Consider the following 27,018-nt stretch of genomic DNA (forward strand, 5'->3'; position numbering starts at 1 on the left):
GTCATTCCTTCTGCAGCCTCCTTCAAACACGTCAGTCCTGCAGGTAGGGTGGCTCCTCCTTGCCATGCTTTGCTCTTTGAGCAGACTCTAGCTTTCAGCAGGCCCTGTCAGTGGTTCCTCAAGTGTCCCTTCCGCTGGCAATCGGGGGAGGTCCTGGGACAGGGACCAGCGAGAGGCTGTGGTTGGAGTGCCCTGGCTTGTGTTTCCCACTAGGTGCTGCTGTTGGAATACCTCTCAGTGAGGAGGAGGCCCAAGTCTGCATGGTGCACGACTTCCACAAGACCTTAACGCCCTTAGCCTCTGCCTATGCACGGAGCAGAGGTGAGAAGCCCAGGACTAAACCAGCACGACCAAAGAGCTGAGCTTAACCATAGAATCATGGGACGGTTTGGGTTGGATAATGAGCAGCCCCTGAGGAGCAGCATGCTTAGCCCTTCACAGGCTCTGCCTGTTGCAGTGTGCTGCTCCTCCATGTGGTCTTTCTCCATAAGGATCTGACTAAATTAACTGACTGCTTATCAAAAATTACTCTTCAAGTGAGCAGACCTTGCATGTTGTTTCAAAGGGGCTAGAACCATGTTGGATTCTGTTTCTTGGTGTGTATAGAAGACCTGTAGAGCCTTTTTATTTAAATGTGTATATTCACACATGCACACATCTGTGGGGTTTTGGCCAAAAGATGGATAAGAAAGTAGCTGTGCTGGTAGCACACTCCTCCTTCCACTGTGTATGGGGTGCTCAGGGGTACTTAAGCAGAAATGTTTCTGCCTGGTGGATGGTTTTTTAATGCTCCTGAACTTCAGAGCTCACAAAAAAAGATTGAAAAAAGTAAATAAAAATACCTTCATTGGCTTCACTGAGATACTTTGCTATTTCTCTTCTATGGCACTCCTAGAAAATCTGCTCAGAATACAGAAAGCAAGCTTGATAAGGGTCATATTGGCTTGCATTCATTTTTCACCACTTGGAAAGGGACCATCTTTGAACCTTGCCCTCAGAAAACCATTGCATGATTGGTAGAAAAGCAAACCTTGAGAGTGGCAGGGAGAGAAGAATTGACCTTGCTAAGTATTGGAGTGTTCTCGATGGGAGCTGAGTGCCATTTGTTCTCCACATTAGCTATGCCATTAAATATAGATAATATTTCTTTTTTAAAAATAATAATTGTAAAAATTGCTCTTAGCTACATTTCTGGATCTGCTTTCTTGCTGGAAAAGCTAGATGAGACCACAGGCATCTAAAAGCTTTCCTTTTTTTGCACCTGTATCCCATCTAAAAATCTTCCTTTATGACCCTTGCCTCTCCTTGTCCTCTTGCCACCAAGGCTACAGCAGAGCAGCTTGGGGTAAGGGAGGTAGTCATTGCAGAGTTGGAACTTTGACAAATGCAGTGAAAAAAAGAAGAATATCTGAACTATGGGAATATTTATAGGTGCATGTGCTAGGTAGGATTTTTCATCCTTGGTGCTCTTGAATGGCCTGTTTTTTTGTTGGTTTGTTTTTTGTTTCTTTGTGTTTGTTTGTTTTTTTGCTGTGGGATTGTAAGCTCTCATGAAAATTGACTGGATGGCAGCAGAGAAGGCTTTTCTTTGTATTATGCTGCACTTAGATGAGTTACTAAAAATGCGGTTTTGCAGGTGCTGATCGGATGTCTTCTTTTGGGGACTTCATTGCCCTGTCTGATGTCTGTGATGTTGCTACTGCCAAGATCATTTCCAGAGAGGTTAGTAAAACAGCAGCAAAACACTCAGATGTAAAAAGGAGAATCACACCAGATGGGAGTCACTGGTTGTAACAACCATTCTATTTGAATTTGACCCATTTTGCTGAAGACTGTTTATTGGTCTGCTGGTGCAATTGGGTGTCTGGAGTCCAGAATTTACACCCATCTACTGATGCATTTTTTCCTCCTGCCAGTTAAAGCCTGGCTGTGTGAGAGAGCCTGTGAAATAGCAGTGCTTGAAGTGCTGCTTTCCAAGAGGTGATTGCAAATCTCTGCCCCCAAGTAGGCAAATAAGAGCATGTCTGACTGGTTTGTGAGAAGAGCAGTTGGTATGCTAAACAAACAAGAACCCCCCCAAAATGCCCATAACAAACCACCTGTGTTACAGGATTAGAATGTGAAAGATGCATTTCACTCTGTGGCACTGATGGATTTAAACTCTTCTTGTCAGTGATCTTAGCAGCTTTTGTGCCAATATTTTGATCTCATCAGGACTGTCACTGTTAAAATAGAGATTTTTTAATATATTTTTTTAAACAATGTTTTCTCTTAGAAGTGGACATGTCTTGCACACACTGTTGCCCCTTGAAGAAGAAGAGTAGTTACTCCATTCTGTTTAAAAGTGGTGCTGGGGTATTTTTGGGTAACTCCTGCCCAAAGGCTTGTAGTGCTCTGATATTTTCCTGTTTCTAGGACTGAAACGAATATAGTAATAGTGACTTTGGCATTGTATGCTACATATTGACCCAAGAGGTGTGTCTTCAGTGCCTCTCTGGAAGTGGCAGCTAGAGCTTTCAGTCTTAGCCTCCTTTTCTTTCACTTGGGAGCTGAAATCTGTGTGTTGCAGGTATCTGATGGTGTGGTAGCTCCTGGCTATGAGGAAGAAGCTCTCAAAATCCTTGCCAAGAAGAAGAATGGTGGTTACTGTGTCCTTCAGGTTTGTAATTCTGCTTCACACTACCCCTCTATTGCTTTTCCTGTACCTGCTTTTCACAGAAGTTAGTGTCCAAATGGCTGAGGGGGCTAATCTAGACCCTCGCCTCCATTGCATGGAAGTATTTCCTCTGGGTCTTTGGGGGTTCCTGTATGAGCTGGAATTCCACCAGCAGTGTTGTGGTCATGTTTAGCCTATAGTGCTAGAGGGAAGTATTTTTATAATACCTTCCTTGGCATTTAAAGTACTGTGGTTTTAAAGTAATTAAATCTATGAACCAGCAAGAGTACTTCAAAGAAAGAGAATTTCTGTGCTCTCTTTCCACTCTTGGCCAGCTTTCCTCTCTCTTTTGCTGAATTTGTTTCCTCTCTGGATTCTTTATATCTAAGATACCAGTGATACCAGCTGGGAGTCTTGGCACATGCAGTGTGTCCTTGGGGGAAGCCTTGCCTGGGTAGGTGGTGTTTGTAGTACAGTCAGTGATGTGCAGGCAGAGCCTGGACCTGGGATGAGAGACAACTTCACCTACTGCAGCCAGGATGCTCATCAAGGAATATGAATACAGTGTGATCAGATCAGTGCCAGGTTGCCTTCCTAGCTCCTGCAGTGGTTTTTGGGACTACGAGATCCAGTTGTTGGCATCCAGTTGTGGGGAAGGTGACTAACATTGCATAATGCTGTCAGAGCAGCCAGGCAGGCCCTGTTTCTGCCTGGCTCTGAGAGACAAACAAGCAGAGAACTTCAGCATGACTGAAAGAAAACCCAAGGCTTAGCTGAAGTTGCAATCCTAGTGTTACTACCAGGGGAGCTGTAGAAGATGGCTCAGGAGCTTCAGGCAAGAAGGAATGAAATTACAGACAGTCTTGGCAGCTGGTGACCTCCTGAATTCAATTGGCTGTGCAAGGATGAGGTGGTATTGGTTAAGCCTGTATCTTCAGGGCCTGTCTGCAGAGGGATTTGCTAAGGAAAGTTGATCTGGACAAATTTAAATGGATTAGGGAAACCACAGAAAGTGTGTGTGTGCTCCTGTTTAGGGCTGGTAGCCTTAACCTGGTTTACTTCATGTCTTAATGACCTGAACTGAGGCTCCCCACATCCTAAGTAAGCATAGCTAGACCTGGATGCAGTTAACAGTTCCGTTTAACTGTGTTTACGCCTTACACTGGTGTAAGTTAACTGTGCTGTTTGCTTGTTCAGAGATGGGCCTCAAGAGAGTGCACCTCTGGAAATAATTGTTTGCTGTTTTCTTCCATGTCAGCAAGGGCTGGGAGTTGCACCTTGAGGCATGTCTGAAGCACCTCAATATTTCTGCCTTTCTGTGAAAGCGTAGAAGACTCTCTTTGTATGGAAGTTTTTCCCTTTCTTTGAAAGAGTAGAAGACTTTGTAGATTTCTATGGCTCACAACGTGGACATTTGTATATAAATGTCTGTACTGCTTTACCTCTCTTCACCCTGTAAGTGTCACTTTGTGCTGTGGTCTGTCACTCTGGGCTGTTGTCACTTGCTGCTCTGGTTAATTCTCATTACTTCTGATAATTCGACATCACTTTTCATAAACAGCTCATTTCTTTTGGCTTCTGTACGTGATGTGTTTAAGCTGTTACTGGACCTTGGCTTTGAATTGCTCTAAGTGACCTGTGTTACAGGATTAGAATGTGAAAGATGCATTTCACTCTGTGGCACTGATGGATTTAAACTCTTCTTGTCAGTGATCTTAGCAGCTTTTGTGCCAATATTTTGATCTCATCAGGACTGTCACTGTTAAAATAGAGATTTTTTAATATATTTTTTTAAACAATGTTTTCTCTTAGAAGTGGACATGTCTTGCACACACTGTTGCCCCTTGAAGAAGAAGAGTAGTTACTCCATTCTGTTTAAAAGTGGTGCTGGGGTATTTTTGGGTAACTCCTGCCCAAAGGCTTGTAGTGCTCTGATATTTTCCTGTTTCTAGGACTGAAACGAATATAGTAATAGTGACTTTGGCATTGTATGCTACATATTGACCCAAGAGGTGTGTCTTCAGTGCCTCTCTGGAAGTGGCAGCTAGAGCTTTCAGTCTTAGCCTCCTTTTCTTTCACTTGGGAGCTGAAATCTGTGTGTTGCAGGTATCTGATGGTGTGGTAGCTCCTGGCTATGAGGAAGAAGCTCTCAAAATCCTTGCCAAGAAGAAGAATGGTGGTTACTGTGTCCTTCAGGTTTGTAATTCTGCTTCACACTACCCCTCTATTGCTTTTCCTGTACCTGCTTTTCACAGAAGTTAGTGTCCAAATGGCTGAGGGGGCTAATCTAGACCCTCGCCTCCATTGCATGGAAGTATTTCCTCTGGGTCTTTGGGGGTTCCTGTATGAGCTGGAATTCCACCAGCAGTGTTGTGGTCATGTTTAGCCTATAGTGCTAGAGGGAAGTATTTTTATAATACCTTCCTTGGCATTTAAAGTACTGTGGTTTTAAAGTAATTAAATCTATGAACCAGCAAGAGTACTTCAAAGAAAGAGAATTTCTGTGCTCTCTTTCCACTCTTGGCCAGCTTTCCTCTCTCTTTTGCTGAATTTGTTTCCTCCCTGGATTCTTTATATCTAAGATACCAGTGATACCAGCTGGGAGTCTTGGCACATGCAGTGTGTCCTTGGGGGAAGCCTTGCCTGGGTAGGTGGTGTTTGTAGTACAGTCAGTGATGTGCAGGCAGAGCCTGGACCTGGGATGAGAGACAACTTCACCTACTGCAGCCAGGATGCTCATCAAGGAATATGAATACAGTGTGATCAGATCAGTGCCAGGTTGCCTTCCTAGCTCCTGCAGTGGTTTTTGGGACTACGAGATCCAGTTGTTGGCATCCAGTTGTGGGGAAGGTGACTAACATTGCATAATGCTGTCAGAGCAGCCAGGCAGGCCCTGTTTCTGCCTGGCTCTGAGAGACAAACAAGCAGAGAACTTCAGCATGACTGAAAGAAAACCCAAGGCTTAGCTGAAGTTGCAATCCTAGTGTTACTACCAGGGGAGCTGTAGAAGATGGCTCAGGAGCTTCAGGCAAGAAGGAATGAAATTACAGACAGTCTTGGCAGCTGGTGACCTCCTGAATTCAATTGGCTGTGCAAGGATGAGGTGGTATTGGTTAAGCCTGTATCTTCAGGGCCTGTCTGCAGAGGGATTTGCTAAGGAAAGTTGATCTGGACAAATTTAAATGGATTAGGGAAACCACAGAAAGTGTGTGTGTGCTCCTGTTTAGGGCTGGTAGCCTTAACCTGGTTTACTTCATGTCTTAATGACCTGAACTGGGGCTCCCCACACCCTAAGTAAGCATAGCTAGACCTGGATGCAGTTAACAGTTCCATTTAACTGTGTTTATGCCTTACACTTGTGTAAGTTAACTGTGCTGTTTGCTTGTTTGGAGATGAGCCTCAAGGGAGTGCACCTCTGGAAATAATTGTTTGCTGTTTTCTTCCATGTCAGCAAGGGCTGGGAGTTGCACCTTGAGGCATGTCTGAAGCACCTCAATATTTCTGCCTTTCTGTGAAAGCGTAGAAGACTCTCTTTGTATGGAAGTTTTTCCCTTTCTTTGAAAGAGTAGAAGACTTTGTAGATTTCTGTGGCTCACAACGTGGACATTTGTATATAAATGTCTGTACTGCTTTACCTCTCTTCACCCTGTAAGTGTCACTTTGTGCTGTGGTCTGTCTGTCACTTTGTGCTATGGTCTGTCTGTCACTCTGGGCTGTTGTCACTTGCTGCTCTGGTTAATTCTCATTACTTCTGATAATTCGACATCACTTTTCATAAACAGCTCATTTCTTTTGGCTTCTGTACGTGATGTGTTTAAGCTGTTACTGGACCTTGGCTTTGAATTGCTCTAAGTGTTTTACTGGCTTGTCCTTTGGCTCTTAGATGGATCCCCATTATGAGCCAGATGACAATGAGATTCGGACCCTCTACGGGCTGCATCTCGTGCAGAAGAGGAACAACGCGGCCATTGACCGGTCCTTGTTCAAGAACATTGTTACAAAGAACAAAAATGTAAGTGTCAGATGATCAATGAGCTTAAAGACTGGTGGGATGAACCTGATGTGCTTTCATCAAGGACGTCATCACTGTCCTATTGTAAGAGCCCTTGAAATGTTTTAATGAGGTTTAACTGGCTTTCAACAAAACAATGCAACAAACTTTCTGGACCAAATACACTTAGGTAAATCAAGGGAGTTTGTCTTTGTTTTGATTCCTTGTATAAATAAGAGGAGCTCGACCTTGCACTTTATCTCCAACTACCAAAATATTTGTATCTCTTATAAATAAGAATCTACTGTGTGTAATTTCTTATGGTGAGACAACCATGTGCTAAGGATCCATTGTGATCCCATTCTGACTTGCTGTTTACTTCTCCCTTTTGTGTACAAAGTGTTTTGTATAAACTCTGGCCTTGCTGGTATTGCTTATCATTTAGAGTTCACATCATCAGAAAGTTATCAGTTACTTCTGTGTCCCTGATCTTACTTGCATTAAAAACGAGATGTTAATGAGCTTGTGATTAGTCATGGGCTCAGAAGCAAGTTCAGATATTGAGGTAAAATGTTGTCATCATAAATTTGTAATGGAAAAGACTTGAAAATGATACTTGATGCAGGTATTGGGAGCTATTATTGTTGTGGTCCTGTGAGTAGTAAAGCATGTGCTTAGCTTCCTGCTTGTGAGCACAGCTGAGGAAAGTAAGCAAATACAGACTTTGCAGGCTCAGGGGCAGAGGTAGAGCTCACTTAACCTGCTAAGGTTGAATCTCTCTCCACAAGCTCTGAGATGAGCTGCCAAGCAAATCACTTACTGTTTTTAATCTAAATGAGATTTGCTGGTAATTGAACAAAACAGGATCTTTTTAGTCATCTTGTTTTCCCTGTCTGTGATACTTGTGATGGCTTTGGGGGCTTGCAGCTCACTCACCAGTTAGGAGTGGCCCTTTTGACCATGGGTTTTGTTCCAGCTGCCTGAGTCTGCCGTCCGAGACCTGATTGTCGCCAGCATCGCTGTCAAATACACCCAGTCCAACTCCGTGTGCTACGCCAAGGATGGGCAGGTAACCCCAGCAGGCAGCTCTGCTGAGTGTCTGTTCACAGCCAGGCTGCTCAGAGACTGCTTTTCTTCAGCTTTCAAATCATTTAGCATATACAGGAAGCTATGAAGCAGGTACAGACAAACTGCCCTTGACTGTGCTGTGCAGAGCAGCAGCTAAACCTGTGCTTCTCAAGAGGCTGCCTTAAAACCTCTATGTCATTTTATTTTTATGATAATAACAGGGCTGGTTCCTTCAATGACAGGGTTGGAAAAGCTCTTATGTGCTTTTGCAAGTTTGGCCTTGAGTAATTTCTAACTACTCTGTCCTTTCATATAATTTTTGAGGACATGTCCGTGTGTTGTAGACTGTGCAGAGCCTTAGGAAATTACTGTCGTTTTCACAGCTGGATTCTGACTGTCCAAGTGGTTCTTCATTATATTTTTTTTTTTTTCTGTAAGACATATGGGTTGTGCTTTCCTTTTTCCCTTTTGGGGCATTAGAAGTCTCCTGTTGTCCCTGATTGTTTTAAAAGTTTATAATGGATGTTGGAATTTACAGGGGCATTATCAGATGCATAGTTGAGATCCCTTATTTCCAAGTTATCACTAGGTATTCAGCTTAACTCAGTTATCCAAAGTTTGCTGTAAATGTATTAAAAATTGTGGTTTTACCCAGCAAGCTCATTCTCATAATGCTGATCTGTAGCTGGTTCTCTTCTCTTCGTGGTAGTTTTTCACTGGTCTGAATTATTTTAAAAAAAAAGCAGAATAAGACAGCCTGATCTTTGGTCAGTCATAAATCAGCAAAATGGATCAAGCAGTGTACCCTACAGGTACAGATTGGGAATGAACTGCAGTGCTTGTCCCTTTTGCACTGGTGCTTATCTGCATCTGTCAGATTTTTGTTACAGCCTGAAAACATTGCAGCTCTGTCTCACAGCACTTTCTGGGGTCATGTGCTGTATAGTTCTTGAAAACATCTCTGGAGATCTGGCATTTTTCTTCAGCTTTAGGGTTTTTTTCTTGCTTTTAAATGGCTCTCTATGCTCAAGAGTGTTAGTTTGGTGGCCCCAGAACAGAGGTGTCACTATCTTTGCTCCTTTTCCCTTACTGCAGCATCAATTTCCCCAGTGCTTTTGTGAGTCTGGACATAACGTGGTGCTGCAGATGTTTCTGAACTGTGTGTGGTAATGCATGTACCATATGGAAGGGAGAAGGCTTGAGGGAGGAGTGCAGAGCAGTGTGGGCAAACAGGGCTCTGGGCTTTGGTGAGATTTTGTATATTTGCAGGCATCTGTTTTAATCAAATACAAACAGACATTGTCTTGTCTTGCTGGTAGATGTGACAGGGAGGCCAAGATCAGAGGTTCAGATACTGCACTAAGAAGCAAGTGACTATTTTTAACAGCAAGAGACAACAGCCATTACAATCACTTACCCAAGGAAGGAGGTGGTGAACCTATGTTGAGTTCTTCAAATCCAAACTTCATGTCTTCCTTGGGAGACTCACCAGAGTCCAGGTGCAGAAGCAGCAGTGTGTCATGCTCAGGATGGAGAAGCTCAGAGAGGAGATCCCTTCTGGTTCTGAAATCTTTAGAAGCTTCCTGAGGCTGTGAAGTATTGAGACCATTGCTCTTGAGGTGTACAGATGGGGAAGGAAAGAAGGTCCACTGAAAACCAGTCTTATTAAGATAGCGATTAGCTGAGATTCTTCTTGGTGGTGCTGTGCAGAACTACTTGGTCACACCACTTCCCAGGATATAACAGCAGATGTGTACAGTGATATTTGGGTGCCAACCAAAAACCAGCACAAATCAAGAACCAGGAACTGGAAGGTAAATTCCAGGCTGTTACACTCAAAATGCTTTTCCAGGATCTGACTTGGTTTGAGTTATATGAGCCAAGCCTGGGAAGTCCAGCTTCCTTTCTGTTCCACTGCTTTTAGTTTTCCAAGGGTTATCTCAGCCTCACAGCATCTCTGTAGCAAAACTCCTTGTGTATGAGACATCCAGAACTGGTGCTTGTGTTAATAAGTCTTAGGAGAGCTCGGAGTGGGAGGAAGATTTTATGGACTTGAGTGTCACTTAATTTGCAGGAAGCCAGCTGCCACTAATTGCAATAAACACTTTCACTATGTCTTGTCTGACTTTTGGCCTGGCACAGCCAGGCTGTAACGTGTTGATTTACACTTTATTTAATGATGCTGTCATGTTTTAAATTAGCAATTTTAAATGATTCCCTTTCTTTATTCTCTGCACCGCAGGCTCAAACAAACCTGCTAATTTACCTGTTACCCACCAGTGGTGCAGACATTTGTCAGTAACTTCAGGGTTTGTTTTTCTTCCCAATTGTCAAGCCTTCTGTTTGATTTTTATCACTCCCAATATATTTGGGCTTTGTTTTCAAAGGAGCTCAGGCCAGCCTGGATCATTTTGCAAGGATTCTTCAGGCATTATCCATCTCATCCACTCTGTCCTTTTGCACAGTGTTCCAGCTTTGGGGAATGTTTGACTCTCCTGTGAGCCGAAGTGTTTTGGTAAAGTAGTTCTCCAAGGTTTTTTGTTGTGATGGTTTTTTTTCTACTGATCCTGTATTTCTATCTCCTTTCACCCCTCACAACAGGCTCTGCTGAAGCACCATTTGATTCAAAGGAGATTAGGACATAAAGAAGGACATTAGGAAGAAGGATTCCTTTGTGGAGAGTTTTGACTCAAAGGAGATTAGGACATAACTTCTGTGTAGAAAACAGAGGAAGAAGGATTCCTTTGTGGAGAGTTTTGAGGTTTCATCTGTATTTTCATACAAGAGAAAGCCAACATTTGAGGAAGGGAAAGATAAAGTGTAGAAAGAAGGAAAAGGAAAAGAAAGTGAAAAAGGCAGAGAGCAGGTATGTTCAGACAGGCCAGTGTGAAGAGAGATTCAGGTAAAAGTCTGCAGTTTCCATTAAGCAGAAGCTCAGCACTCTTGATTTCTCCTCTTTACACCAGAAATTCCAGGCTAGACTGAAGAAATCTTCCCCAGCCATGTTGCACCAAAACACATTTTCCTACCAAAAAAAAAGGATTTTGCTTTCCCTGGATCAGCATTTTCCAGTGAATTGCTTCTTATCAGAATGTTCTTCCTCGATTGTAACTGTGAACTAGAACAATATGGGCTCATCAGAAGGAGGCTCAGAGAAGCAGCTTTTATATTCTCTTGCCAGTTAAGTCATAATAAAATCTTCCATGTGTTGCAGATAATACCTTTGTAGATCAGGGAATGCCTGTGAAGAGTTTACAGGACACATCACTTCAACTCAAGTACAAAGTTCCTGCCATTTCTGAGTTGTTGAACAAGAGCCAAAGTTCAGTCACATCTTCTGACAAAAATTAAGCCATTCATTTGACTTAATTGCACTTCTGGCACATAACATGGCACTTTTTAGAACCTTGGGAATGTTTTGTGCTGTGTTGACCCCTGCTCCCAGTGGTCTGTCCAGTTACCATCTGCATCCCCAGCTAAAATGCTCTGCCTTGCTGGGCCCACTTTGAAGGGCTGAGTGTTGGTTACTGGTATGCAGTGTTTAACAAATTTTAAGCCCTCTCCTTTGTCCAGGGAGAGAAGAACCTCTGTTGGAAACACAAGATAATTACCCACAGCTGGTGTGGAGCTTCCTTGAGCTGCAGAGTCACCTGCAAGTTTGAAGGTTAAACAGGGTGGACATGAGACCAGAGGTTAAACATCAGGAGTGTTTGTGGCAAGGAAGGTGTCACTAAGCCATGAGAAACTTTCCCTCTGCTTAGGATTTATGATAATACTGATGTCCTTGTGGCTTTATTAAGCACTGATGACTTCAGTTACAGCTGAGCAGATATTAGCTAGCAGCCCAAGCCATTAATTTGTTCCTTGGGGGAATAGTATCCAGCAGCATGTTTTATGGTTCTGGTAAGAGGTGAAGTCATTGTGTCTTGATGAATGAGAAGACAAATGATTCGTTCCTTTGAAGGCAGCCTTTGACTTACAGCTTTACCATCTGTTTCAGCCTGAGGTGGAAACTCTGAGGCATTGGCCAGAACCACTAGCCTCAACAGTGTCCCTGGAGCAGTCCCCCATGTGAACAATCTGGTGAACAGTTCAGCTGTGGCTTCATAGGAGGAGGAAATGATGGGAGAGAGGCTTGTTTTCCATCAGATCTCTGGTTTGGAATGGCAGGAGCTCTCTTTGTAAAGCAGGACTCACAGCTCTGAGAGCCATGGGGAAAAGTTCCCAAGCTGAGTTTGACAGCCATGGTGGCTGGGTCTGGCCTTTGTGTGTCTGCCACACTGTGATGGCAGAGGCAAAGCTGAGAGACAGCAGACAGGCTGGAGCCCAGGAGACTTCAGCTTAGTCCTGTGCACTTGCTGGTTGTGACAGACGTTATCTGCAGGGGACAGTGAGGCAGGGGTTGTTCTGCCACCACCCAGTAACCCAGATTTCTCCAGCCCCATTTCATTTTTACTGTTGTCAGCACCCAGGAGTTGCCTTTGTCTCCTGTGCGAGTTTGTCCAGACAGGACAAAACAGCTTGTCTGCATTGTGCCTTGAACTGTGACCAATGACTTACCTGGCCACTAAACAGTCTCTGCATCTGTAGTGTAGCTGGAGAAAAATTGACAGGATGTTAATTGAAAGTGTCTGAGGGGAACTCCAAAGAAAGCACTCTGAAAAAAGCAGATGGAAGCTGAGCAAATAGCATGTTTTCATGAAAGTTTTCTTGAGGGGAAAAAAAAAAAAATCTCCTTTTGGATTTTGCCACTGGAAGCACCAGGTCTGTTTCATGTCAAGCACAAGTGCTATTAAATACAGTTAGCAGCAGCTACTTTTAAAATCCTGGACTCTCTGGCAGAGTGGGAAATGTGGTGGTAGCTCCCAGGCCTTGGTAACTGATGCAATCTGGTCCTACTGGGCAGCCTTCCTAATTGAGCTGTGGATTTACTTCCTTATCAATCTGCCTTGACAGACAATCTGCCCTCTAATCCACCACTTATCACAGCTGATCTGTTTAAGCTGTGTATGCCTGGCCCACCAAGAAAGATGATGGTGTCTGGGTGACCCAGGCTCAGACTGTAATGCTCTAAGCACAGTGCCTGTTCCAGGAAGAGGCAGGCAGGTTGCCATCTCTTGGCAGTCACATTTATTTCTCCAACCGACAGGTTTTTGTTTTGCCTTGAACAAAAGCTGTAACTGTGTCACTCTCCCGAGGTGAATGGCTTGATTCTGTGGCTGTGTTTATTTAGAACGATGAGAGAATGTAGTGTCCTCAGAGTGACAGGCAGCTCAGTGGGGCTGTGGAGGTCAGAGCTGCCCTGTAAGCACTTCACAGGATTGGGGATGTAGGTACTTCCAGGGTTTTCCTCCCTAATTACCTACACTTTATTTGGCTCAGTGAGGACCAGCTCATTTGTGGGAGGTCTTTTCCTAATTGCTTGGCTGGAATGCAGCTCTGATGGTGATCTCTGTGCAGCAAGGCATGACTGTTCTTTGCATCTCTTGTGCTTCAGGTCATAGGTATTGGGGCTGGGCAGCAGTCCCGGATCCACTGCACACGTCTGGCTGGGGACAAGGCCAACAACTGGTGGCTGCGGCACCACCCGCGGGTGCTCTCCATGAAGTTCAAGGCAGGTGTGAAGAGAGCAGAGATCTCCAATGCCATCGATCAGTATGTCACTGGGACCATTGGTGAGGTAAGGGCTGGCTGAGGTGTTTCCCTGGAGAGTCCAGCTGCTGAGAAAGCAAGCTGAAACTACTGTTTGAAACATCAGAAGTGCGTGCTAGGACCTGGCAAGGCTTCCTGATACCTGGGTCTTTTCTCCTCCACCTCAGTTTTTCTTCCAGTCCCAGAAAAGTCAAGTCCTTTCACTTCAGAGTTGGTCAGACTCTGGCAAAAAATTATGCCCTTACCTAAAAACTGTTGCCACCTTCTGCCTCTACTGAGCTGTTTCTGTGCTGGCTTCATGCTGAGGAGACTCAGGCAGGTCCTTGCCCAGGACAAACTCCTCAGCCAAGAGCTGGCTTGATTGGTTACCATTTTTGGAACTGGTCAGCCTTTATAAAGGTAGTGATCCCTGCTAGAGCCACCTTTAACTCCCCCTGAGTGACCAAGTTGCCTCAGTGCCTCTGAAGTCTGTAACTAGTGAGCAAGGAGCTGCAGATACCAGGATTTGGGTGTTTTGACTATGGCTTGAAATACCCTTAGGCAGTTTCTGCAGGAACCCTCCAGGCTGGCTGTCAAGCTGTCAGAGCCAGAGGTGATGGGTCCACTTGCAGGATTTGGTCTTTGAGTGGTACTTAAAGTCTGGCTTGAGCTTTGTGCCTGAGTGTCAGTAACAGATGATCTGAAAGAGCTGGGGGATCAGATGGCCAGGGCCCAGGATGGCCATTTAAAGTGTCCCCCTCTGATGCTGTACCCACTGCCCCAGGTGCTGGGACATGCCCTGTGCTTGGGTGGGCTTCTGACAGTTACCCCCAGCAGGAAGAAGGGTTAAAACTACAGTTATGTTTCAGCTCTCACTGTGCTGCTTGCTTATGTGGCTTTTTGGCTTCTCAGAATCCCTCTGACCTTCTTGCAACAGTGAGACAAGCAAACAGTTTGTCCTTTATAAGTATGGAAAGCCAAGAGCTGGACTGGGGGCCTCATGAATCATTTCTATGAGTGGTTGCTTGTCTAAGGGGATAAGAACTGGAGCAAGTTGGTGTTTCAGAAGGTGAATCATAAACCAAGCTGCTGTTTGTGGTGGTGAAGTCATCCAGCAGGTTCTGTTTACATGTGCTGGTATTCACACAGAGCAGCATGCTGCAGGCAGGCTGAGTGGAGCATCTTGGAATTAAAGTGGGGCAGAGAAGGAATATCCCTCAAGCTCTGGGGTGAGGAAGGGAAGGAGAGGAGTTAAAAGGCTGAGAAAATGGCCAATGGTGGTGATGTGTTCCCAGCAGCACTCCAGATGTTAAAATCCCTGGTCTGAAGATCCAGCAGCAGAGCTGTGGGAGCAGAAAGCACAGCTGAGCTGGGTGTCCTTGTGTGCTCCTGGCAGGGGGTAACTGGGAGCCATTGCCTGGGGGCTGAGCTGGTTCTTTTTGTTGGTGCAGGGTGAGGACCTGGTGAAATGGAAGGCGATGTTTGAAGAGGTGCCTGCGCAGCTAACGGAGGCAGAGAAGAAGCAGTGGATTGCCAAGATGTCTGCTGTCTCCCTCAGCTCTGATGCCTTCTTCCCTTTCAGGGATAACGTCGACAGAGCTAAAAGGGTAAGGTCGTGGCAGGGCCAGAAAGTCAGGGTGACTCCAAAAGCCTGGAATTTTTGAGGGGATTTTGTGTGGAGCACTGAGGGAATGCTCTGTTCTGCACTGCTGGCTGGAGTAGCACGTCTGGGAAGGCTGTTTCTCCTCGTTACTGGTCTCACATGGATAATAGTTATCCAGCCATTGCTTAGTTTGTTGATTTGGGATGAATAGAGGATGAAAGTTAATTAAGCTGTTTAAGGATATCAAGGCAAGGCCTATTGCTTCCAGAGGAACAGTTTTATTTCTGAGCTGGGGATAGACCTGACTGCTCACATGAGGAACTGGCTTTGGGCAAAGGAAGCCTTTTTATGTCCAACAACAAAGCTTAGTATTCTGGGATGTGGATGAAGGACTGAAGCTGTCAGCTGCTTTTCAGGGGTGGTTGGGGGGGTTGTTTTCCATCCTCTAATCCTTCCACTTATCTCTGTCTTTGTTCAGAGTGGAGTACAGTTCATTGCTGCCCCCTCTGGCTCTGCTGCCGACGACGTTGTGATTGAAGCTTGCAACGAGTTGGGGATCACACTCATTCACACCAATCTTCGGCTGTTTCATCACTGAGATTGGGCTGTTGTGGTCCCCTCTTTGGTCACAGTCTCACCAGCAGCAGTGACTGGAGAATCTCTACCTTAATTGGGAGGCACCTGCAGTCTGTGCTTAGCAAATCTTCCTAAAAGCTGTAGATGAGATCTTTTTTTTTTTTCCCCATTGCTAACAGAGAATGAAGGTGAAGAGCTTGGTCTCCAACGTAGAAAATAAGTCTCTTTTCCAAATAAACACACGGTTCTTAGCTATGTGGAGTCTGTGGTCTTGTGTCCTGCAAATACTGTGTCCTCAGGGAAAAGATTTTCCTGAGGTAAACTTCATGGTCTATCTAGACTTTATTAATTGATTAGAAGGCCTGTGGAACAGTATGAAAGCCTGGCTTATGCTCAGCTTCTTAGTGAACTGATAAAAATCTGTGTTGTAAATTGAACTGAGCTGCCTGGGTTTTTTGGTTGGTTTTTGTTTTTTTGGTGAGTTGTTTTTATTTTCTTTGGTTCAGCCAGGTAATTTTCTTCAGGTGCTTCTAATGCTTTTATCCTTTTCCCCAGTGAGGAGGGTGGAGAGTGGGTCCTTTGTGCAAGGCAGTCTTGGGTTCTGTGCTCCAAATCCTGTCCTAGATGTGTGCTGTGGGTTGAGAGGCAGTGTCAGATTCCTTTCTCCAAGGTAAAAAGCCTCATTCCTGCACGTTTGACATGCTTGTTCTCCTAGGGGGAGTTCAATTCAGAGTTCACAGGCAGGCAGCTGGGAAGCTTCTTGCCCAAAGCCACTTCCCTTCTCCATTGTGTGCAAGATGCATGAAGCAGATTTGAACTCTGATTAGAAAAACAAAGTGAAAATCTGGAGCACAGGGAGGAGATGAATGAAGTAACAGCCCAGACACGTTTTTACTGGCAATCACTGTGGCCATTTCAAAGGGAGGTGGGGTTTTTTTTTGGTTCAGTTTTATAAAATCTGTTCAGTTTTGACAAGGGACAGGCCACAGTTTTGTAATAAACATTTCAGACAGCTCTGTGCTCAGCTGGTACAGAGCAGACAGTCTTCATGTGTTCCCTTTGCTCATGCTGGGGCCTGCAGGTCGGTAGGAGATGGACCTGGAAGAGAGGAAGTTCAAGTTGTGCTTCTGGCTCTGCTGCTGACTTGCTATGACCGAGGGAATGGTTTATTTTACCTGTCTGTCCATGTGATGCAGACTGGTTTGAACTGAGCTAAGTGACTTTGGAGGGGGATGCAAGTTGTTCAAGGTATAATCCATGCATTGGTTTTCCTTTAACACTGTAATTCCATCTGTGTAGATGTGTTCCCCTTCTCCTGGTGTCTTAGGCCCCTGGTTGTATCACTATCCCTGGGGGTGTTCAAAAGCTGTGTAGATGTGCTGCTTAGGGACATGGTTAGGCTCTGGACTCAGTACAGTTGGGTTAAAGATTGGACCAGTGGTTGGATTTTATGATCTTTTAAGGTTTTTTTCCAACCAAAGCAATTCTCTGATTCTACATCCCATGCCGTGAAGGTCTCTCAGGAATCTGTCCATTCTTTGCCTGCATCTTCTGAAGCATTGGCTAAAACATAAACTGGTAATAAGCATCTGGCAGCTCCTGTTCCTCCATATTCCTGTTTATTATTTACCCTTTGTTTGCTGTCCTTGGGCACTGTTTGATCTATTGATGGAAGTTAATAGGTACTAATCTTCCAGGTAAAATTTCTGCATGAGTTGCTAGTAAATGCCTAACAAAGGTGGTATCTTGTGCTTTGTTGCTTGTAATTCTCTGTGTACACAACGTCTCATGGCCTCTGTAGAGGGATGTTTGTGCCTCCTGCTGTGCCTGTGGTCAGGTTGGAGGACATACAGGAATCATGCAGAACTGGGGAAAAGCACACAAGTGTCCAGTGTCCCAGGCAAATGTCCTTGAGTAGTCTGCCTCACTTGTCTGACTACTGGCTGATTAAAATCTCTGGTCTAATTCCAGGTGTCACCTGTGCTCTGGTACAACTTCAGCTAGCCTGAAGCCTTCCCCTGGAAGGAAATGGGCAGTGTGTCAAGGCTGGCACTTGTTCTGGGCATGGAGCTGTGGGTGTTCTGTGCAGGTCTGGTAGCAAGGGCTCCAACTGCTGCTCTGCCAGGTCAGGTCTTCAAGCTCCTGCTGACAGTTGGGCTGAGGAGCTGTTGGAGCATTAGGAGCCTTCCCCCAGTGCAGGAGGCCAGATGAGCAGCCCTTTGTAAGACCTTGCTCTGCTGGTTCCCTGTGGGTTATGCTGATCTCCTGCTAGGAGTGGCTTCTCCCTTTGATACTTGCAATGATTAAAAGCAAACTGTATAGCTCTGCTTAGTGTCTGTTTCCAATAGGAAAGGGCATGTCTCTCCTCACAGGGATAGGTCTGCTCCCTTCAGCTGATGTTTTGAAGAGCTGACAGGCTCTGGTTTGCCCCATCACTGTATGGTGCCCAGCCCCTGGCAGGTTCTGTGCCAGCACAGCAAAAGCTCCCAGAAATGTGGAAGTAACTGGAGAGCAAGGAGGGACCATTCTCAGTCTTTGCAGTCGGTAGCAGAGGATTTTAACACTTTTCAATTTTTGTTTTCTTCAGTCTCCATGGGGCTCCTCCCTGGAGTGCAGGGTCCTGACTCTGGTTGTTCCTGTGCTCTAACCAGAGTTGTGCCTTAGCAAAGAAGACAAACTGTGTGGAGATGTGCTTCTGCTTCTGGAAAAGAACAGCCAAGGGGCTTGGTGAAGCTGTGAGCACCTTGTTTGGGAGCCTGAAAGCTCCCTGCTATGAGGGGCAGATGCTCCCTTTTTCTCCACCTGGGCAGCTGCCCCTGCAGTGAAGGTAACTTGGGTTGGGCAACATCTTTGTGCTCAAGTGAACCACGGATATGAACTGAGCCTGTGCTTCAAGGTCCAGCTGATGTCTTGTTGCCTCTTCCTGCACCACGGCCTGGGTGAGGCAGGGGAACCTTCAAAAACCTGAGTTCCTTTTTGTTGCTGATTTTTTTTTAAAAAGAAAGATACGTAGTAGATCTCCCAAGTTCCCACTGCCTCTGTGCTGTGCTCTGAGAGTGTTTTTTCAAACGTAACTGGAAACAAAAGCTTTAGTTGAATGACAAAATCCCCAGCACTATAATAGTTAAACAGAAACAATCAGCAATGTAAACCCTCCAGGACAAACCTCCACAGAGGGGTTAGGCAAAGGCACTATTTCATTTTATTCCATGTTTACTGCAGGGGGGGGAAGGTGTTGTTGCTGTTACATCCATGTGGCATTAGAGTGAGATGAGATGGACTGTGACTCCGGCTGGGGCAGTGCCTGTGTGTCTGTGAAGTGAGTTAGTTGCAAAGTGACTAAGTAGATCTTTGCAATTGGTGGAAACCAATATAAAACCCTCAGTCAGGAAGGGCAAATTAATAGAAATCCAGTTCATCAGGAGAATGTTCTTCTGTGTCTCTGTCTGTGCCATTTTTAGTTCTCGAGTATTTCAGACAATTCATTTGGCTCTTGAACATTGGTGGGATAGAACTGATTTCTGCTGCCATCATTTCACTGTTTGCAAGTGTTTTGGTTGCTCTATAAATAGCAATCTGTGAAAACATCTGCCATGTGTGTTTCTCATGTCAAAGAGCCAAATTCTGTTTTCATGCCACGCTTTATTCAACCCAGAGAAATCCATGGGCTTGAGTAACAACAGTGCTTCTGTAGCCATGCAGGGAGTGCAGCCTGAGGAACCATCACAGAACTTTCTCTCTTCTGCATTTGCAAATGCTGTACAATTGTTTTTGCAGCTTTGGCAGCACAGCTAAAGCAACTTATTGCTAACTTTGCTCATTGTAATCAAGACTGGCTTTGATTGGAAAAAGGTTTTGAGAGTAATTTCATCTCCCTCCCCACCCCACAAGGCAGAAGCACAGCAGATTTGAAAGCAGCCTTTGCCTGCAGCCTGTGGACATACACTCAGGTACTGTCTGCCCCTTCTCTTTTGTAAGACTTTCTGCAGAGGCAGGGGAAGGATTTCTGTGACTTGTTGCAGCAGTGTCTGAGGGAGTGCTCATCAGCACCTGAAGAAATTCAGTTCTAGGTTTTGTTTGAATGTACCACATTGCAAATGGACATGGAATAGCTGAGAGTTGAAAGAAGGGTGTGATAGCCCCTCTAAAACCCTTCAGGTGGTCACAGGCAAGTCACCCTCCACAGCAGAGAGGTTTGCCCCAGGGGCACGGAGCAAGGAGAGGTCCAGCATCCATTTGGACCTGTGGGGCAGGGGCATGGAGCAAGGTCTCAGAGGTCCAGCATCCATTTGGACCTGTGGGGAAGTCACTTAAGCTTTGACCACATCAAACCTCAAAGGCAGGGGTGGCCTCACTACTTCTGGCCAAACACTGACAGCATATTTGATTCTAGGTGTTCAAGTGTCTGGCTGGATGACCTCAAAGGCAGGGGTGGCCTCACTAATTCTGGCCACTCAAACACTGACAGCATACTTGATTCTAGGTGTTCAAGTGTCTGGCTGGATTAAGGACCATTTCTTTACCTCAGTACATGTCCAAAGCAAGGAATATTTTCCTTTCCCTCCCTCCTTTTTCTCTTCTACCTCTTCCCCCCAAGCAAGCCTCTGCCTCCTGCAATGTTCATACATACTTTAGAGTGTATCTGTGCTCTACTGGGGCAGGGGGTGCAGCTGGAAGTCTTTAATTAACCACCTGCTCTACAAATATTCTCTTGAGGTTTCCTTCATGCTTCATTGAGAGGTTTGTTCCATCTTGTTTCAAGGCAATGTTACTCCAGCTCAGAATAATAATCTTCATCCTAGATTCCATGGCAGCAAAGAGAATCACTTAAACTACATGTCTGGTTTGTAAATCTTTTTATTAAAAGAGTTGTTTTTTTTTCTTTTCCACAGTAGTAAAGCTTTGGCACTTACAGTATAAAAATAATCACTGATCATAATTACACCAAATTCCTCTTTGTCAACTGCATACTAAGTGTCTCCAATACTTTTTATTCCCATATAAAAACACTTGAAGGTCAGGGGAACAAAACTGATAAATAACAGTATGAGATATAAAGATACAGCTAGAAAAATACTAGGATCATTGAGAGAGAATTAGGACTGTGCATATTTTAAATATCACAGTGATTGGATTTGCTGTTCCTATCTTGCTGCTGGCTGCACGCTTATGTGAAAGCAGAAGTGTTTGGTGGACTTTCCTGTCACTAAAACTCAGTGATGTTGTACTCATGTTCTTTGCATAGCATGGGAACCTTCAATCTCTACACCCGCCCTCCCCCTCGATATTTCGATCCCGCACCAATCTGTGATTTAGCATCTTCCCCCTCCACACCCACCACCCCCTTTTTTGTCTTTAAATTTGAGAATACTGACTGGTATTGGAGCAAAACCAAGAGAATTGCTATCAATGATGAGAAAAGTCTGAAACACTCCAAGAGTGGCGCTTGGAGAAGCTGTGAGTTGAGCTTAAGCTGGGAAAATGGCTCCAGAGCAGAGGGCCATTCTCAAAAGATGCAGTTTTGCTAGCATCACTCCAGTTTGGATGGTAATGGTGGCAGATAGGTATGTATACTTTGGTTGCCTGTTGCCATTGCTGCAAGAAGTCTTGCTGGATGTTACTTTCCCCGTGGATGTTGTGTGTCTGCCTGTACATCTAGGGGCATGAAACACTCAATTGGGCAGTTGACGTTCTGTCAGGAGGGAAGGTAAGGATGGACACTTCTGTGCTGGGCTTTGGGCTGAGAATTGTTTGCCAGCCCGTGGAGCTGCTGGGCAGCTGTTCTCAGCACACAGAGCACACAGCTGGGTTACAGCAGAGAGTGAGGACTGGGGAAGAACTGCATGCATTGGGGCCTGCCGGAGCATGCGGGACATCCCGGCGCTGGGGAAGGAGAAGTGCCAGAGAGGTGAGGGTGGCACTGAACACAGTGTGAGCTCAGGTGTACAGTCTGAGCTCAAGCCTACAGTGTGAGCTCAAGTCTACAGTCTGTGCTGTGCAAGAGTGATGGTTTTGCTGGAGATGGGGCTGTCATGCACTCCTGGCCGAGCAGAAAGCTACACCCTGCCCCTAACCCTTCAGCCCTACAGAGACCCCGTTGATCCATCCCACAGACCAGATTTGCACTGAGGGAGGGCAGAGAAGGAAAGTTGTACTCACAGTGTTTGTGGCCTGGTGGTATCTCTGTGTAAACTGAGTGTAGGTGTGGCCAGCAGAGCCTTCGGGGGCCACCTCCACGCTGGGCCTGCGGCAGTTGTCACAGCGCCAGCCCTAGGGAAGCAGAACATGTGTGTGTTGCTCAGACCACACCAGTGTGCATGGCCAAGGAGCTACCAGCATGGACACATCTGCCTACAGCTCCACCAACACCAGGGAGGTTGCCCCCACACAAATACTCAAGCTCTCCTACTAACCATTTGTCTTCTCTCCCACCATCCGACCTGACAACCTGCACTCCAGCACATGCCCTCCTCGTTCCCTGTGTCCAGCATGGCAAGTCCCTCCTGCTTACCTGCTGTCCTCCATAACAAGTGCAGGAGCAGATGGCCCCAAAGTACTCCTTCTGCCACTGCTCTCCAACTTGGTACATCTTCCCATCATCGTAGCACGTGGTCTCATCTGTGGAGGAACAGGCAGAGCTCAGCTGCAGGGCCTGTGCTTGGCTTTAAGCATTGATCACAACAGGAGCCTCAGGCCCTGCCTGCCCAGAGGCTCACTGACTGTCCAGGGGAACATCAGTCACTCTTATAGCTCACCAGACACTTTAACTAGAACAGGCATTTGCCTGACAAGAAGGATGCAGTTCAATTCATAGTGTGAAGTCTAGGGGATCTTCAGGGGACAGGCCCTGCAGAAAAGTCCTGTATTACTGATTAGGGTAATCTGCACCACTTAGTGCAGTGATGTTTCCCTCTTGGGTGGCTCCAGGGCCAACAGCAGACAGATGCTGAGTGTGCTTCAGCCTTGGCTAACACAAGAGGGCTTTATTCTTTTCAAGCTGGGGAATGTGAGTTTTCTGCCTTCAGCTCTTGTGCCAACAGATTCAATCTGCCACCAACTCTCCCTCCAAAATCTGCATCAGACATACTGTTACTCAGCTTGCCCTCACAGCAGGACCTTAAAGGGGAAAAGCCCTGAGATGCTGACATTTCCTGAATCAGAGATCAATTAAACTGAACATCAGAAGAAGACTTACGAGGTTCACATTTGAATTCTCCTTTTCCATTTCCAAGGCAGGTGCAGCTCATCATCTGCCCATTCTCCCCCTGCCGGTCCCACTTCTCCCCAATCTTGTAGTTCACACCATTATCATGGCACCACTCTGGAGAAGGCAGAATAACAAGAGAAGCAGGAGTTATCCCCTATGCTGCAGTGACACAGAGGGAGGACAACAGCTTGGTGATGTGTTAGGAACCAACAAGAGGGTCAGGAGAAAGAATCTTTTCAGCTCATCCAAGTCCTGAGGATGAAATGGGTTCCTGCTTGGAAACGGGTTCAGCTCCTGCAGCTTTTAACTTGCTGAGAACTTACAGCTCTGGGAAATGGCTAAAGCCTCTTAGGACAAGAGTAGCGTGTCACAAAGACAAAGGGGAGGGTTGGCTCATAGGAGAGTAAGAGAAATGAAAGGGAATTTAATAGACATGGGGCAGGAAGAGAGAGAAAAATATTTTAAATGGTCTTTTTTGAACAAATAGCCAATAAAACTGTATCACAGAGGTTGCCAGACACAATGGTTAAACCATGTGTATCAAATGAGGAAATATAAATATTAGTCCTGTAAAACAAGTGTCTTCCCTGCAGTCACTGCTCTGAGTCTATATGTAAATTGCAGAAATGCCAAAGCAAAGAGTTGCTTATATTAGGCTTAAAAAGCAGCTGACAAAATTAGAACACTTGGTTCTCCAAGATGCTTTACAAAGGGGCTGTCTGCTATGCAAATCAGAATCAGTACTTGCTGTAATACCCCCTGAAATGCACACAGGTTCTGTCTGGCCCTATGCAAAAATGTACATAGCTAGGAGATAAAAATTCAACCATCATTTAATACTCAGAGCTGCCTTCTGAAATGGCTGCTCTCACCTGAGGCTCTTGCCTGTCTGTCATTTTTATGCCTGGCAAGGGTAGGGAAAAATCAACATTGAACTTTGGTGAAAAAGTCATTCTGTATCCATGTGATATTAACTGTTGCTGATGCAGTGAAGGGCACTACTAGATAAGCTGCACAGCTCAGAAGTAACCACAGTTTTCCATCACCTCCTGTGATGCAAAACACTGGTTTGGTTTAAGAACTCGGGAGGCCGCGTGAAGAGCCCGTGTCATGTGTAGACCAGGTTGGTTGTGTCCAACATGCCACAAGTGCTCAGAGAGCTCCCTCAGAGACAGGGATGGTGAAAAGCAAGCTACTCACTAGAAGAGTCACATCTGAAATGGCCACTGCCAAAGCCCAAACACTGGCACCAGAGTTTGAAGCCAGTTTCAGATAAGCGCTCCCATTCCTCGCCAATGGAATAGAAGGAGCCAGTGTAAGTATCATAGCAGGTATCATCAGCTGGCTGGTTTAGTCCTTCAGACACTGGAATGAGAAGAAAAGAAATAAGCATCACACACAGCAACAGGAACTACTGAAAGACAGAACTATTTTCCCTGAGTATATGCTTTTTTTTCCCCCCTGGCACTAATGGAGCTACCCCAGGGGTATATACTTGATGGCTCTGTCAGCTTTATTTTCCATTTGCATCTGTCAGAGCAGCTGACTGATAAGAAACCAACAACCAAACCTGACATGAAGGCTGTTTTCATTTTGATTTGCCAAGCTCCAAGCAAGCCTTGAGTTTCTGCATTTGCTGCTGGAGAGCAACAACCTGACTGAGCCTTTTCTGAAGGGAAACATGCTGGGCAAGGCCGGGCAACAGCAGGAGGCTGGTAGCTGCACACACACTTTTTGGGGGCACTTCAGACTCTAGCTCATGGCATCAGGGTGGAAGAAGGAGACCAGATGGCCACCCATCTATACAGGTTTCCCCCTTAGGTGTGTGCCTTGATTGGAAGGCAGTATTTTAATAACCATCAGCTCAGTGTGGGGTGGTGAGGGTGAAGGGTTAATGCTCTCTGTTCAGTCACTCTGTGACTGACATAAGGCAGCTAGAAGGGGAGAAACAGCCTTTTTTATCCATGGAGGTGGGAGCAGTTGGGGGCTGCACAGTAGACAATGTAATTCCTTAATGCTTCAGCTCTTCCCATCCCATCCCACCCTCTTCGTTTCAACCTCAAAACACACACACAGGAGGAAATGGAGGGAGAGAAAGAGTTGCTGACCAGCCCCCTGTGCTGATAAAAGCAAAGCCCAGGTCCCCCAGGGTGTGTGTGGGCTCTGGGCTTTCCAGTTGTGGCAAGTGCTGTCTCTGACCACAAGTACTTGTGGTTGGTCACATGGCTTTCAAGTGCTGCCTGTTGGTGCCAAATCAGCATTTCTGCAGGCAGCTTGCCCTGCTGCCAGACCTTCAGGATGGTCTAGTGGTGCTGCTGCACAACCAACACAGAAGAAGTTGCAAATGAGTGACAAAGCAGCTAAGCTGGCCACTGATTCCTTCCTGTAAGCATGATGTCTTGCTGTGTCAGCAGATTTTTGCTTCTGGGCAGGAATCTGCAACACCAGCCTGATCCCCAACTTTTTTTTGAAAGCAGCAAATACCAGATCTTTGCTCTTTTCTTGGGCACTGTCCCTAGAAGACTGTATGGAGCCTCAAAGCATTTTTCATGATGAGACGAGATCAGATTAGCTCTAGTCACTCTGTCAGTGTGAGCGTTATCCCAAACCAGTATACTCCATATCACTTGTCCCAGTGCCCTGCTATAAGCTCTTCCTGTCTGGAGATGTTTCCTTTCCAAACTATTCTCAAGCCTGAGCACCAGGTAGGTAAATAAGCAGGAACAGCAGAGGTTCACCCAGACTCCATAGAGGTTTACTCACCAGTATTGCCAACTGTGACCACCTCCTCCAGCACCTTCTGTCTCCGGTGATCTTTCAGGGCTTCCACTATGATGTTGTAGGTGGCCCCTCTTGTAAGGCCAGTGAGTGTAGCACTGGAGGAAGTGCCAGGAACCCTGAACTGCAACAAGAGGCAATGCCAAGTCACCAGAAAGGGAAGAGTGATTACCCCCTAGATATCCCCAAGACAGGGTGTTTAGGTTGACTTCTGTGCTCTGTGCCATGATGGAAACAGCCCTTTGGATATTCTGAGAACTTCAAACAATACCAAGTTTAACTTGGCTACTCTGGACTGTGGTTCATGAGGTTTTATGTTATTGCTGCCTTTTCAGGGAAACAGAAACCAAGGGAGACAAAGAAAATTGGGTGAGTCTTTAGCTTGGAGAAGCAACAAAAAACTCCCAATTGTCTCCCTGACTGCTCCCTTCCCCAGTTAAATGTTGATCCTGACAGCATTTCAAGAGCTTTCTGCTTCAGCAGTATGAACCCTCCAGGAGGGAGGCATTTATCCTGCTCTCAGCTACATGTTAAACAAGACCCTTCAAGCCAACTCTGACTGCCACCCCCGTAAGACAGCAAAGGGCCTGGAGTCCCAGGGCACGTCTGCTGCCACAGATGAGGCTAACGCTGCTGCTGTGCTGGGACAGGTCAGTTACCTGCAGAGTGTCTTCATCCTGGCTGACTGGCTGGCAGGAGATGATGTACTCAGAGCTCTCCAGCAACGGCCTCCAAGAGATGGTTGTGTGAGACAGGACTTCTTGACCCATGGTGTCATTGCGCCTGGGCCCCTGGGAGTCGGGGTACGAAGGCTCCACGATGATGGGCACTTGGTACCCAGGAATTTCAATGGCTTCATCTACGTTGGGTGGTTGCCTTCTCGACCCTGGCCTGAGGGGTGTTGCTGTGGTGGGTACAGGTCTCCTGTAGCCGTGCTCCTCAAAGAAGACTTGCTGACCCTGGTAGGGTCCTACTGTCTGTGGATGCCCAGAGGTGCCTGGAAGTTGGATACCGTTTCCATTGTCATACCTGTTGTTGGTGAGGTAAGGGGTCCTCTCGTCAATGGAAGGCACGTCGAGGATGTCAGGCTGGTTGGGGTGTGGTCTGGTAATCAAGGTGGGAAGCTCATCTAGCCAAAGAAAGGTTAGAAGCCATAAAGCAAAGCGTGGCCAATTAACAAAGATCAATTAAACCAGCTAGAGTGGACACCGTACACCGCTCCCAGCAACAGAGATTAGCAACCATCCCAAGCTGCAACACACTTTTTATGACCTTGTTGTGATTGTGAATCTATACTCTCTATATATATTCATATATTATATAAATCTATGTTTTATCTTTCACACACAGGCATAAGGAGTGTGTTGGTATGAAATTTTCATACAGCTGAGCAACAGTTTTGAACACTGCAACCCAAGGAAGCCACCGCTGCTCTGCTCAAAATGAGGATCAATTATTTCAAGAGATAATCACAGGTTATCAGGTTAGGAAAAATCACTAGTGTGCAG

At 45.8% G+C, this 27,018-nt stretch overlaps 2 protein-coding genes across 2 annotated transcripts in view; one reads left to right on the forward strand and one right to left on the reverse strand.

Moving 5' to 3' along the window:
- The window catches only part of ATIC (5-aminoimidazole-4-carboxamide ribonucleotide formyltransferase/IMP cyclohydrolase), a 28,134-nt gene extending 12,474 nt beyond the window's left edge, over positions 1–15,660 (forward strand). The window contains exons 9-17 of the mRNA XM_009996973.1: positions 2–43; positions 214–321; positions 1,637–1,722; positions 2,570–2,659; positions 6,540–6,668; positions 7,624–7,716; positions 13,213–13,395; positions 14,798–14,953; positions 15,428–15,660. Of these exons, the coding sequence (XP_009995275.1) occupies positions 2–43; positions 214–321; positions 1,637–1,722; positions 2,570–2,659; positions 6,540–6,668; positions 7,624–7,716; positions 13,213–13,395; positions 14,798–14,953; positions 15,428–15,547 (1,007 nt within the window). The 3' untranslated portion in view covers positions 15,548–15,660. The remainder of the gene's footprint in view (position 1; positions 44–213; positions 322–1,636; positions 1,723–2,569; positions 2,660–6,539; positions 6,669–7,623; positions 7,717–13,212; positions 13,396–14,797; positions 14,954–15,427) is intronic.
- A 4,706-nt stretch (positions 15,661–20,366) lies between these two features.
- Positions 20,367–27,018, reverse strand: part of FN1 (fibronectin 1) — a 55,544-nt gene continuing 48,892 nt past the window's right edge. Inside the window, exons 40-47 of the mRNA XM_009996984.1 lie at positions 26,170–26,639; positions 25,496–25,634; positions 23,933–24,097; positions 22,721–22,846; positions 22,037–22,143; positions 21,685–21,795; positions 21,098–21,217; positions 20,367–20,757 (exon numbers count right to left, since the gene is read on the reverse strand). Coding sequence (XP_009995286.1) covers positions 21,143–21,217; positions 21,685–21,795; positions 22,037–22,143; positions 22,721–22,846; positions 23,933–24,097; positions 25,496–25,634; positions 26,170–26,639 — 1,193 coding nt within the window. The 3' untranslated portion in view covers positions 20,367–20,757; positions 21,098–21,142. The remainder of the gene's footprint in view (positions 20,758–21,097; positions 21,218–21,684; positions 21,796–22,036; positions 22,144–22,720; positions 22,847–23,932; positions 24,098–25,495; positions 25,635–26,169; positions 26,640–27,018) is intronic.

This window comes from Chaetura pelagica, unplaced genomic scaffold (assembly GCF_000747805.2).
Source record: "Chaetura pelagica isolate M959 unplaced genomic scaffold, ChaPel_1.0 scaffold300, whole genome shotgun sequence".
Lineage (NCBI taxonomy): Eukaryota > Metazoa > Chordata > Aves > Apodiformes > Apodidae > Chaetura > Chaetura pelagica.